The sequence below is a fragment of the Lithobates pipiens genome, unplaced genomic scaffold (genome assembly GCF_037356315.1).
Source record: "Lithobates pipiens isolate NorthernLeopardFrog02 unplaced genomic scaffold, aLitPip1_a1.2 Scaffold_24, whole genome shotgun sequence".
Lineage (NCBI taxonomy): Eukaryota > Metazoa > Chordata > Amphibia > Anura > Ranidae > Lithobates > Lithobates pipiens.
Window position 1 is genome coordinate 9768521 of NW_027507786.1, and position 12848 is coordinate 9781368.

The 12848-nt window shown below is 43.3% G+C and overlaps 1 protein-coding gene across 3 annotated transcripts in view; it reads left to right on the forward strand.

Annotated features, from left to right (window-relative positions):
* Window positions 1-12848, forward strand: part of TEAD1 (TEA domain transcription factor 1) — a 244540-nt gene that overhangs the window by 171281 nt on the left and 60411 nt on the right. Inside the window, exons 4-6 of one of the 3 annotated variants that reach the window (XM_077453592.1) lie at window positions 2596-2660; window positions 9235-9297; window positions 9387-9449. In XM_077453592.1, coding sequence (XP_077309718.1) covers window positions 2596-2660; window positions 9235-9297; window positions 9387-9449 — 191 coding nt within the window. The remainder of the gene's footprint in view (window positions 1-2595; window positions 2661-9234; window positions 9298-9386; window positions 9450-12848) is intronic. The other 2 variants (XM_077453593.1, XM_077453591.1) reach the window with 2 other exon arrangements.

Here is a 12848-nt window from a genome sequence, read left to right on the forward strand (position 1 = left end):
CTATGGGCATTCTACAGGATAAGGTTAGGGTCCGCGGATATGCTAAAATATAGTCTGGGACTATGGGCATACTACAGGAGATGGTCAGGGACTATGGGCTAGCTACAGGAGATGGTCAGGGACTATGGGCTAGCTACAGGAGATGGTCAGGCGCTATGGGCATGCTACAGGAGATGGTCAGGCGCTATGGGCATGCTACAGGAGATGGTCAGGCGCTATGGGCATGCTACAGGAGATGGTCAGGCGCTATGGGCATGCTACAGGAGATGGTCAGGCACTATGGGCATGCTACAGGAGATGGTCCGGCACTATGGGCATGTTACAAGAGATGGTCTGAGACTATGGGCATTCTACAGGATAAGGTTAGGGTCCGTGGATATGCTAAAATATAGTCTGGGACTATGGGCATACTACAGGAGATGGTCAGGGACTATGGGCTAGGTACAGGAGATGGTCAGGGACTATGGGCTAGCTACAGGAGATGGTCAGGGACTATGGGCTAGCTACAGGAGATGGTCAGGGACTATGGGCTAGCTACAGGAGATGATCAGGCACTATGGGCTAGCTACAGGAGATGATCAGGCACTATGGGCATGCTACAAGAGGTGGTCTGAGACTATGGGCATTCTACAGGATAAGGTTAGGGTCTGTGGATATGCTAAAATATAGTCGGGGCCTATGGGCCTTCTATAAGAGATGGTTCAAGACTATGGGCATGCTACAAGAGATAGTCTGAGGCTATGGGCATGCTACAGGAGATGGTCAGGCGCTATGGGCATGCTACAGGAGATGGTCAGGCACTATGGGCATGCTACAGGAGATGGGTAGGCACTATGGTCATGCTGCAGGAGATGGTCTGAGACTGTGGGCATGCCACAGGAGGTGATCATGGGCATGTAAATAAAGTAAGAAGGGATAGAACCTCTGCCAACGTATTAGTCTCTTTATCCGTCTTCTCCTCCTTCTCCGATGACGTCAGCAGGATATTATTCTGGAAAATTGCTTGCAAAACTGTGGCAACAGCAGTTGTATTATAAAGGTATTTGGATTCTTGTGAACATAATTGGAGATAAATCTATAAAATACGAGGCAGTACATTACATAGACTTCTTGTAGCTCCAGAGTCAGGCAGGAATTCTCAGACACAATCTTAGATTAAGTGATATAGCAGAGCTAATGACAGAACCTTGTTGTGTACTATCTGGTATTATGACTTTTTTGTTCTGCATTCAGATCAGTGGTTGTTTGTACAGAAAGCCCAGGAGGTTTAGTTCATTGTTAGACAGATCCCTTGATATTTACCTTGATAGCAGAGCATGTTATGTCTACACTGTCGTTTCCCTGCATATGCAGATTCGAAGGTGAGAAGAGGTTGTCAGTATTCCAACTACATTGCGTCTAATTTTACACAGAATCGCAGAAGAATTTAATATGGGCAGGGCTGTTGGTGTCGGGATGGGGCAGGGTCAGGGGTGTCTGTATCGGGTTGAGGACCAGGAGTATCTGCGTCGCGACCGGGCAGGGTCGGGGGATGTAAATGTCAGGGCAGGAGCTGTTGGGGCATGCTCTTGGGCACCAAGAGAGGTCAAGGTTGAGGGTGGCGGGACAGGGAAGGGCTGGGGGGTGTTAGGGCACGTCCTTGGGCACCAAGACAGGGCAAGGTCAAGGGTTCCGGGACAGGGTGGGGGGTGTAGGGGCATGGTCTTGGGTGCCAAGACAGGGCAAGGTCAGTGGTGGAGGGGCAGGTCTGGGGGTGTAGGGCCATGGCCTTAGTCACCAAGACAGGGCAAGGTGAAGGGTTTCGGGACAGAACAGGGTTGTAGGGGCATGGTCTTAGGTGCCAAGACAGGGCAAGGTCAAGGGTGCTTGGACAGGGATGGGCTAGGGGTGTCGGGGCAAAGCCATGGGCACCAGGGCAGAGCAGAGCTGAGTATTTCTAGACATGACGGGGCCTTGGGCGTTGGGGTGGTGCAAGTCTAGGGGGGTACCAAGCGAGGGCCAGGGAGTTCATAGTGTAACATTTTATGTTAATTTATACATGTACTGCTATACTTTTAGAGCCATGCACTAATCTAATTTATTTTAATAGAGGCTAATCAAGTTCCGTTAAAGGCCAACCGCACTGTAAGATAATAATTAGCCCCCCCCCCCCCCCAATACTTCTCTATTGCTACTGCCTGTACAAATGATAATATCATCCGCCGCCATGGGTTCTCCATAATGGAGAGGAAATACTTGGAGTCCAGCTAGAAGAAGGACCCTTTTGCTATGGCCTTGCAGGATATATATCTGTATATCTATATATCTCACTCCAGCGTTCTTGCTTTGTTCAATGCACCTGATGAAGAGTGAGGGCACCTGAAACTGTTGTGTGTTTGCACACATCTATGTACAGTAAAAAAAATAACTTTACTGAGGTTAAGCAAGAACTTTGAAGTCTGGTGACTTCTTGGACTGTATATCTATAAGATGGTCTGTAAATATGTAAATGCATAATTTTTTTTTTTTGTTCCCCCCCCCCCCCCCATTTGTATACACATACTAGCTCCGATGGAGTCTTCCTGTAAACTGACCCCATCCATTCCTTTCTTTCAGGTAGGAATGAATTAATAGCCAGATACATCAAGTTACGGACAGGCAAAACGCGGACCAGAAAACAGGTAATACATTTGATCATCCTAATTGTTTGATGACATCGATATATTAATTGTACTTTAATCATGCCCTGATTGCTGGGTTATTAGTGGGCAGTGTGGATCTCAAATCTGGTGCCGCATAAAAGCTACCAAAATTGCCCAATTTGCTACGCCATTTGTCTCATTCTAATAATATAATGTACGGTATGCCTTTTTTTTAAAAAGCCCATTCGAATTTCTGTAGTAGCGAAGATGCGGCTGTTATGTTGGATGGCTCATGAGCTCTTATGCAGCATCATTGTCCTGTTCATGCTCTGAGAACATAAATTTCCACCGATTCCATGGCTGTGATTTACTATCTTTTTCAACTCATTCCCAGGAAGATCGCTTTATAATAAAAACCCAACTCCGTCCTGATCTCCAGCTATGGATAGAATGTGGAGGGAATAAAAACTCCCTGTAAAAAAAAAAAAAAAGTTATCCATAATACAATGGTAATTAACTTATTTAAAAGTGCAGCCCCCTAACATTACTAAAGGGGTGCATGTAATATTTAGTGAAGGTAAAGCAACAGAAATCCGACATGGATTGCAGACCTGCAACAGGAGAAGTTTAGAGATTATAGACACAATATAAGATAGGCTATGGGCATGCTGCAAGAGGCGATCAGAGACTGTAGGCATGCTGCAAGAGGCGATCAGAGACTGTAGGCATGCTGCAAGAGGCGATCTGAGACTGTAGGCATGCCGCAAGAGGCGGTCGGGGACTGTAGGTATGCCGCAAGAGGCGGTCAGGGACTGTAGGCATGCCGCAAGAGGCGATCAGAGACTGTAGGCATGCTGCAAGAGGCGATCTGAGACTGTAGGCATGCCGCAAGAGGCGGTCAGGGACTGTAGGCATGCCGCAAGAGGCGGTCAGGGACTGTAGGCATGCCGCAAGAGGCGGTCGGGGACTGTAGGCATGCTGCAAGAGGCGATCAAGGACTGTAGGCATGCCGCAACCTCCGATCAACTAACCAAAACCTCCTCCTCATCCCCAAATCCCACTGCAAAGCAAAGGGAGAATAAAGATTCGCAGTCCAAGGACCGCGGCTATGGAAGGCTCTACCCACTAATATCTGCATGGAAGAAAACCATCGGGCCTTCAGAAAAAAACTCAAGACCCACCTCTAAGGAACAGGAAGCACAGGACGGATCAAGTGCCTTGAGGCGATTCAGTTTGCAGTTGTAGCGCTATGCAAGTCATTCATTCAGAGACTGTAGGCGTGCTGCAAGAGACGATCAGAGACTGTAGGCGTGCTGCAAGAGACGTTCAGAGACTATAGGCGTGCTGCAAGAGGCGATCAGAGCCTGTGGGCATGCTGCAAGAGGCGATCAGAGACTGTGGGCATGCTGCAAGAGGCGATCAGAGACTGTGGGCATGCTGCAAGAGGCGATCAGAGACTGTGGGCATGCTGCAAGAGGCGATCAGAGACTGTAGGCATGCTGCAAGAGACGTTCAGAGACCAACCTTCCAGCTACTCATCAGCACTCTTTTATATAACATGTACAGTATAGCAGTATATTGACGCAGCTCTTTAGTATTAACACAGATTCAGCTGCAAAGATTGTAAAGCACTTTTGTGGTATCTCAGTTCTCAAAGCAACAACATGCAGTGACCCCGGACCACCAAGTAGATATTGCGTTTTATTTACTAAAGGCACATAGACTGTGCAGTTGCACTCATTTTCACCAGAGCTTAGCGACTATGGTGAAGCTCTGTATTTTTGCTTACACCTGATTGGATGATGGAAAATCGGCAATCTTTTTTTTTTTTTTTTTCTTCTTCCTTGCACCTGATTGGGTATTTACAAAGGTGAGGTTTCACCTCGTTCACCACGCTCTGGTGAGAATGAGGACTTGTGCACAGTCTGTGTGCTTTTAGTAAATGGACCCCATTCTTAAATATGTGTGGGGGATGGAATGGCTTTCCAAATAACGTTTTCGTTAAATATAATATCTCCGTAATACATATTTCAGGTGGAGGCTGGCTGGTTGAATAACACACTGGCTTTTTGCATCATATTGGGGGAACTGCAGTGGTGCTCTGCACTGGAGTTACCACCTCTGCCCCCCTTTATTCTTCCCATTATTATAGAACAGTAGTCATCAGACTGCGGGGTGTGGGCAAGTTGCATTATTTTGCTTACCAGTATGAGGCCCTTGAGTCACTATTTCCCCCACTGACACCAACAGTCAAGCACCATTCCTTCCACTGACACCAATGATGGGGCGCTATTCCCCCCTACTGACACCAACGATGTGGGGGGGGGGCGGGGCACGATTCCCCTCCCACGGACACCAATGATGTGGGGGGCACTATTCCCTCCCATGGACGCCAATGATGGGGGTGCCCTATTCCCTCCCACGGATGCCAACTGATTGGGGAGCCCTATTCCCTCCCACGGATGCAAACAAATGGGGGGGGCACTATTCCTCCCATGGATGCAATGAATGGGGGGGCACTATTCCTCCCACAGATGCCAACGAATGGGGGGGGCCCTATTCCCTCCCATGGATGCCAACTGATGAGGGGGCCCTATTCCCTCCCACAAATGCCAACTGATGAGGGGGCCCTATTCCCTCCCACGGATGCCAACTGATTGGGGAGCCCTATTCCCTCCCATGGATGCAAACGAATGGGGGGGCACTATTCCTCCCATGGATGCAATGAATGGGGGGGCACTATTCCTCCCACAGATGCCAACGAATTGGGGGGGGCCCTATTCCCTCCCATGGATGCCAACTGATGAGGGGGCCCTATTCCCTCCCACGAATGCCAACTGATGAGGGGGCCCTATTCCCTCCCACAAATGCCAACTGATGGGGGGCACTATTCCCTCCCACAAATGCCAACTGATGGGGGGCACTATTCCCTCCCACGAATGCCAACTGATGGGGGGCACTATTCCCTCCCACGAATGCCAACTGATGGGGGGGCACTATTCCCTCCCACGAATGCCAACTGATGGGGGGGCACTATTCCCTCCCACGAATGCCAACTGATGGGGGGGCACTATTCCCTCCCACGAATGCCAACTGATGGGGGGGCACTATTCCCTCCCACGAATGCCAACTGATGGGGGGGCACTATTCCCTCCCACGGATACCAACGAATGGGGGGCACTATTCCCTCCCACGGATACCAACGAATGGGGTGCACTATTCCCCCCATGTTTGCCAACAAATGGGGGGGCACTATTCCCTTCCACAGATGCCAAGGAATGGGGGGGCACTGACACCAATGAATGGGGGGCACTATCCCTCCCACTGATGCCAACTAATGGGGGGGCACTATCCCTCCCACTGACGCCAACGAATGGGGGGGGCACTATTCCTCTCACTGACTCCAACGAATGGGGGTCGCACTATCCCTCCCATTGACGCCAACGAATGGTGGGGGCACTATTCTATTTACTCCTAATGAGACTGGGACATTTGTTTACTTCCTCTGGTCACCTTTTAAAGTCCAAAGGGTTGTCCGCTGTCCCTTTTTGTTTATAAAGTTTGGAGACCCCGGTTATAGAACGTCAAGGAAGTAATTGGTGATCTTGCTGCTGTCGTCCTAGAGAGAGAAGAAGCCGGAGAGTTCCTCAACCTGCTGCTTTCTGCCTAAAATGTGTATTTCAGTATTGGCTGGAATGACTCCATAATTGCCCCATAATGCTAAATTGACTTTGCTTTCCATCATTGCTGCAAACACATCGATCTGCCATTATTAAACCGTCCAGGCCGAAACTTCGCTGCATTTGCACATCCTGAAGTGTACCTGTTGCATACAAATTTAATTAAGTCATTAAAAACAAGCAATTGGCTTTAGAGACACTTTGGGGTGTTTTACTATATATATATATATATATATATATATATATATATATTATATAGTTAAAAAAAAATTTTCACACAACTTTCACCCTTTTTTTTTGCAATTTGAATCCCTTTTGAAAAATGTGTGAATTTGATAAAGTTGTGTTTAAAACCTTTTACAAATAGACCAGTTTAAGCGCACAAATTGGCGTACATTTATGTCTATTTTTTTTTTATTTCTTTTTACTTCCTTTCACTTTGTAGGTGACAGGAAGTCAAAACCAAAAAATATATAAATTATAAAATTAAATATAATAAAGTAGGATTTCAATCTGGAACATTGGATAGCCAATGCTTTTTTTTATTCCCCCCCCCCCTCCCCCACCAGCGGTTAGTATTTTAGCATCTCTCTAAATTTTGGGTTTACCTGCCAGCAGCGTACCCCCCCCCTCCCCCTCGTCTCCTGACTTGTCTTGTGTTTACAGGGGCTTGTCGTCCGGGAACAATAGCCCCTCACATTGGCATGCCTAAAATGTTACAGTCCACAAGAAAGCGACTGATGAGTCAGCACTAAACGCCAAGTCCCCATCCCGAGCTCCTTTCTCCATCAATTAGCCGGGAGTGAAAGAGCAGCCTATGCCCCCAAACAATGCCTTGATTTAACCGCTGAAGATTTACTGGGGCCAAGTTCAAATCCTTCTGAAAAAGCCCCTAACTACACAGGTTTAACACAAATATTGCTTAATACCCCCCTCCGGGGTAAAGGTCCTCTGTGCACCTTTCATTTGCCTTCCTAATTAATTTTTTAGCTCCTTTTTTATTTTATTATTATATATGTATATATATCTTATGGCTATGTTCCAGTCTTGACTGTGTTTCTGAAATTAAAACTTTAGGTTTCTTTACAAAGAGCTTACAATTTTCCTGATTTAAAGACAAATGTTAAATGTGCATATTATAATTGTTATGATGTTTTTATGTTTTTATGTTATTTTATTATGTTATGTTATTTTATATTTTATGTTATTTTATATTTTGTTATTTTATGTTTTATGTTATTTTATGTTTTTTTGTTTGTTTTGTTTTACGTTGCGGTGTTTAACATTGTGTTTTAGGCTGGGTTCACACTATCTTCGCAGGCGGCTCACAGCAGGGGTCCGGTGCCACCCCGTTCACTGTTTCAGGCCCGATTTCACTCCGAATTTTTGGCTGAATTCAGACCTGAAACGTACCAAAGGACGCACCTGTGCGCATTCACAATGGAGCCACAGCAGAGATATGAGGGTCGGGGAACACGCATCCAATTCGCAATAGTGTGAACCCAGCCTTAGGTTGTGTTGTGTTTTCGCTTTGCCTTATTTCGCTTTGCCTTATTTCGCTTTGCCTTATTTCGCTTTGCCTTATTTCGCTTTGCCTTATTTCGCTTTGCCTTATTTCGCTTTGCCTTATTTCTCTTTGTTATTTTACTGTACGTTGCTTCACGTTACGTTGTTTCATTTTGCTTTGTTTTATTTTTTTGTTTTTTATTTTATGTTATTTTATGTTATTCTATTGGGTATAGAGATTTTTCTAACTGCATTTTGGTATATGGTTGTTTTATGATTTTTATACAGAATTACATAATAGAATTGACACTGTTAAATTGTCAGCTTTAAAAAAATAAAAAAAATAAACTCTGCATGTTTTCAAAGGTTTAAATAAAAATGCATTCTAGCAGCAGCGTAGTTTTAATTTTAAACTGAAAGGGAAATTGAGTAGCAAGCCATTAGTGTATTTTAAATGGTATATAGAATTCCGATTTGTTGGCATAAAAAAATGTAAAGAATAAAAGCAGACCTTGCATCAAACTGCAAGGGCGGCCTATCTTGTAGACCTAAAAAAAAAGTGCAATTAAATTAAAATTTTAATTAAAACTTAATCTAATTAAAAAAAATAAAAAATAAATAATATAATTTAAAAGAAAAAAAGTATGTTGGTGTCATCACTGGACCTAGAAAAGATCCTTAATAGAAGGCACGCAAGCACTGTGCATGGAAGCCCCCACATTTGGATGATTTGGATTATCAGCTTCCCTTGGATTGTAGAAGAGGCCCCAGTGATGTCAGTTGTCTTTTTAATTTAAAAAAAAAAAAAAAAACTTTAACTGTGATTGATTGATTTTTTTTTTTTTTAACATAAGTGGGTCTACAAGATGAGCAACACCTTGCAAAAGGTCTACATTAATCAAACTAATTTTAAAGGGGGAAAAAAAACCCTAACTGTTTTAAGATATATCTTTTTGAATTCATTTTAATTCATTTCATATTATTTACTATCTAAGTTTTGTTTTATTTTATTTTAATTTACAATCTAAGTTTTTATTGAAAAAATAACTTTTTTTTTTACATGCAACATTTTCATCCATAGATGGTAAAAATGTCATTATTATTAAAAAAAAAAAATAATAGATTTATTTCTAAAAGTTGCCGAATGGACAGAGTACTATAAATCCATGTAAGGCTTGATTTAAAAAAAAAAAAAAAATATATATATATATATATATATATATAATATATATATATAAAATACTTTTTTTTGGTTTTTCTGCTTGCAAGCCTACCCTTGCAGCAGTATAAACCATTAGTTGCTACATTCATTCCGCCCCCTGGGCTATCCCAAATTCGAGCACACGATAATAAATATACTTTTTTTTTTAAATTCCTTTTTTTTTTTTTTATTATTTTATTTATTATTTTAAATCTGAACCCCATAGGTGTCTAGTCACATACAGGTCTTAGCAAGAAAGAAAGTTCGAGAAATCCAAGCGGCCATTAAGGTACGTCTGGCTTGCCCAGTTGTAAGGGCTTTTCATCTCCATGGTTACAGGCTTTTTCCTTTGTTTTCCTCCCTCCCCCTACCCTGCAGGTGTCTAGTCACATTCAGGTTCTTGCCAGAAGGAAATCTCGTGATTTTCATTCCAAGCTGAAGGTATGCGCTTCTCTGCTTTTGGGCTTGTGGTTGCTACGCATCTCACTTCCTGTTTCCCATGGTGACCGGTTGAATGCTCCGTGCTACGATCCTCGTAACCTAGTTTTCCTGCATGTCAGAGCTGTTTACGTTTCTTAATACCTGCTCTACTATTTTCTCTGCAAGCGGTCGCTGTGAAAAAAAAAAAAAAAAAAGAAAGCGGTCTACCGTCACCATTAGCCGAGGGTTTCCAAGTCTCACACCAAGCTATGTCAATTAATAGGGAATTAATGAGCGTGTTTCCACTCACCGAGGTGTTTTGTCACTTAGAGAGTGATTATTACCGGCGTAGATGAAAGCAGACCTTGCAGAAGGAGGCATTACAGGGGGCATGCTTTCTATATTACATGTGGCACCAGTTGCTTCTTTGTAAAAAAAAAAAATTATATATATATATATATATATATATTTTTTTTTTTAAATTTAATAAAAAACAAAAAAAAATGTAAAAACAAAAAATAATTCTACTCTGCAATCTGGATGCCCTTCCGCTTTCATTTGGCCATTTAGCATTTGCCCCCCCTTTTTATTATTTTTTTGGGGCATTTGAGATAAAGGAACCTCGCTCTTCCAGTGATTTAGCCCTTTGATCGTCCTTTATAAAAAAAAAAAAAAAAAAAAACTCCAGGCACTTATATAAAAACACCCCGTGTTCAGTAGTCGTTAAATACATTTTTTAATTTTGGTCTAGTCAACTTGACATTTTTGGCTTGATAGTGTTGTTGCCACCTGCTACTGTGCGAACCCAACACTCCAATACCATCCAATTTTATTTATTAATGATTGAGTCCACCATAAAAAATAAAAAATAAAATTATGGTTTTCTTAAATCGGAACTAAACCCTCCTATGGTTTTTTTTTTTTCAACCAAGGACGCTGCCATCATGAAGTTGTCTTCCATCTTGGCCTCTGATCTTCAACTGTCATGGTGCTGCACTCACACTTGATCGTTTATGGCACCAGCCATTTGATGGTTTGACAGTTTTTTTTTTTTCTTTTCTGGTTTTAGAGCACAAGCAAATGTGACGGTTGCATTCACGGCACTTGCCGGAATGTAACGTTTAAAAAAAAAATATTTAAACTTTTAAATTGGTGGATTTAGTTCCGTTTTTTTAAGCCTACGGCCCCTGAAACGAGTTGGGCTTGCAAAACCCTCTATCACTGGAATATGATGGTGTGATATTTCAAGTCCAGTTTCACTTTTAAAAGGGGGGAAAAAAAAAAGCACAGGGTGGATGTCTCCACTCTCTACCCACCATCCCCAACTCCCCCCAACCCCCCAGTCCTACACCCTACACCCCCAACTCCCCCCAACCACCAGTCCTACACCCTACACAGCCATAAAATTCATCATAGAAGGGTCAATTGCGGAAACTAAGAGCGTTAAATTTCAGATGTTTTAGCACAGTGGTCTCCAAAATATGGCCATGGGTGGATGTCTCCACTCTCTACCCACCACCCCCAACTTCCCAACCCCCAGTCCTGCATCCTACACCCTACACAGCCATAAAATTCATCATAGAAGGGTCACTTGCAGAAAGTAAGAACTTAAAATTTCTGATGTTTTAGCACAGTGGTCTCCAAAATATGGCCAAGGGTGGATGTCTCCACTCTCTACCCACCATCGCCAACCCCCAGTCCTCCATCCTACACCCTACACAGCCATAAAATTCATCATAGAAGGGTCAATTGCAGAAAGTAAGAACTTAAAATTTCAGATGTTTTAGCACAGTGGTCTCCAAAATATGGCCTAGGGTGGATGTCTCCACTCTCTACCGACCATCCTCAACGCCCTAACTATCCTAGCCCCCAAGTCCTGCATCCTACACCCTACACAGCCATAAAATTCATCATAGAAGGGTCAATTGCGGAAAGTAAGAACTTTAAATTTCAGATGTTTTAGTGGTCTCCAAAATATGGCCCAGGGGATATGGCCCTTTGCTTGCCTTTATCTGGCTCTTTGGACACTATTTCATCCACTGACTCCAACAATGGAACATAACTACTCTCAACAACATGGTAAGATGCGTGGGCAGAGACCAGTATCAAAGTCTACATAAAATATGACACAAACATCCCGTATAAATAAGCGGAAATATTTGGAAGATATGGGACTTTGAGTACATAGTGACAAGATATTGAATCAACAATGTATTGAACAATATATACAAATTTTATTAAATGAACAATGTCATAAAATCAATACATACAATATAATCATAGCCATAGGTGAATGCAAAACATCCTATTAGTGACAATGATTTACAGTTATCACGTTCATATGGAAAACTTGAAACGTGTTCATTTAATAAAATGTATATATATTTTTTTAATGCATTGTTGATTCAATATCTTGTCACTATGCCCCCATAAAGTCCCATATCTTCCACCTATTTCCTCTTACTCCCCCCAATAACACCAACAATGGGGCACTATTCCCCCCCCCCCCAAAATTACGCCAATGATCGGGTGTTATTCCTCCCAATAACACCAACCATTGGGCTTTATTCCTCCCAATAACACCAACCATTGGGCTCTATTCCTCCCAATAACACCAACCATTGGGCTCTATTCCTCCCAATAACGCCAACCATGGGGCTCTATTCCTCCCAATAACGCCAACCACGGGGCTCCCAATAACGGCAACCATGGGGCTCTATGTCACCCAGTAGCACCAACGATGGAGCACTACTCCTCCCACTGACACCAAATATGGGGCACTACTCCTCCCACTGACACCAAATATGGGGCACTACTCCTCCCACTGACACCAAATATGGGGCACTACTCCTCCCACTGACACCAAATATGGGGCACTACTCCTCCCACCGATGCCAATACATTTTCTACTCCCACTTGCCCAAATCAGGCCCTTTAAAGTCTGAAGCACTGTAGTCTGGCCCTTTTTTTTTTTTTTAGAAAGACCCCTGTTTTAGGAGATAGAGCATGTCCAATGAGTCTTGTTGTTTATAGGACACATACTCTGAATGCAGAAATGTAGGGGGAGGTCCCCCCCCCCCAAAAATAAATAAATAATTCCCACGTATTAATGGAATAACTACTAAAATACACTTTAAACCATGCTGTGTGTAAAGCACCTGTAAGGTTTATATTGAGCTGCCATCACCCCGTGGCCATTGGCTTCCATCTATGGTCAAGCAGACAGCATTGGGCTGTAGTTAAGCCACTGAGAGCAGGTAGAGGGCTTGGGCAAGCATTTCAAATCTTCCAACTGTTTGGAAAGTTTCAGGCACTGGGGGGGATGGTGTATGAAATGGCTTGGGTCACGTTAAGAATGAAAAGCAGGCCCCCATAAAATTGGGTTTGCCTTCTAGAAGGTGGAAAAGTTGTGAAGGCCAA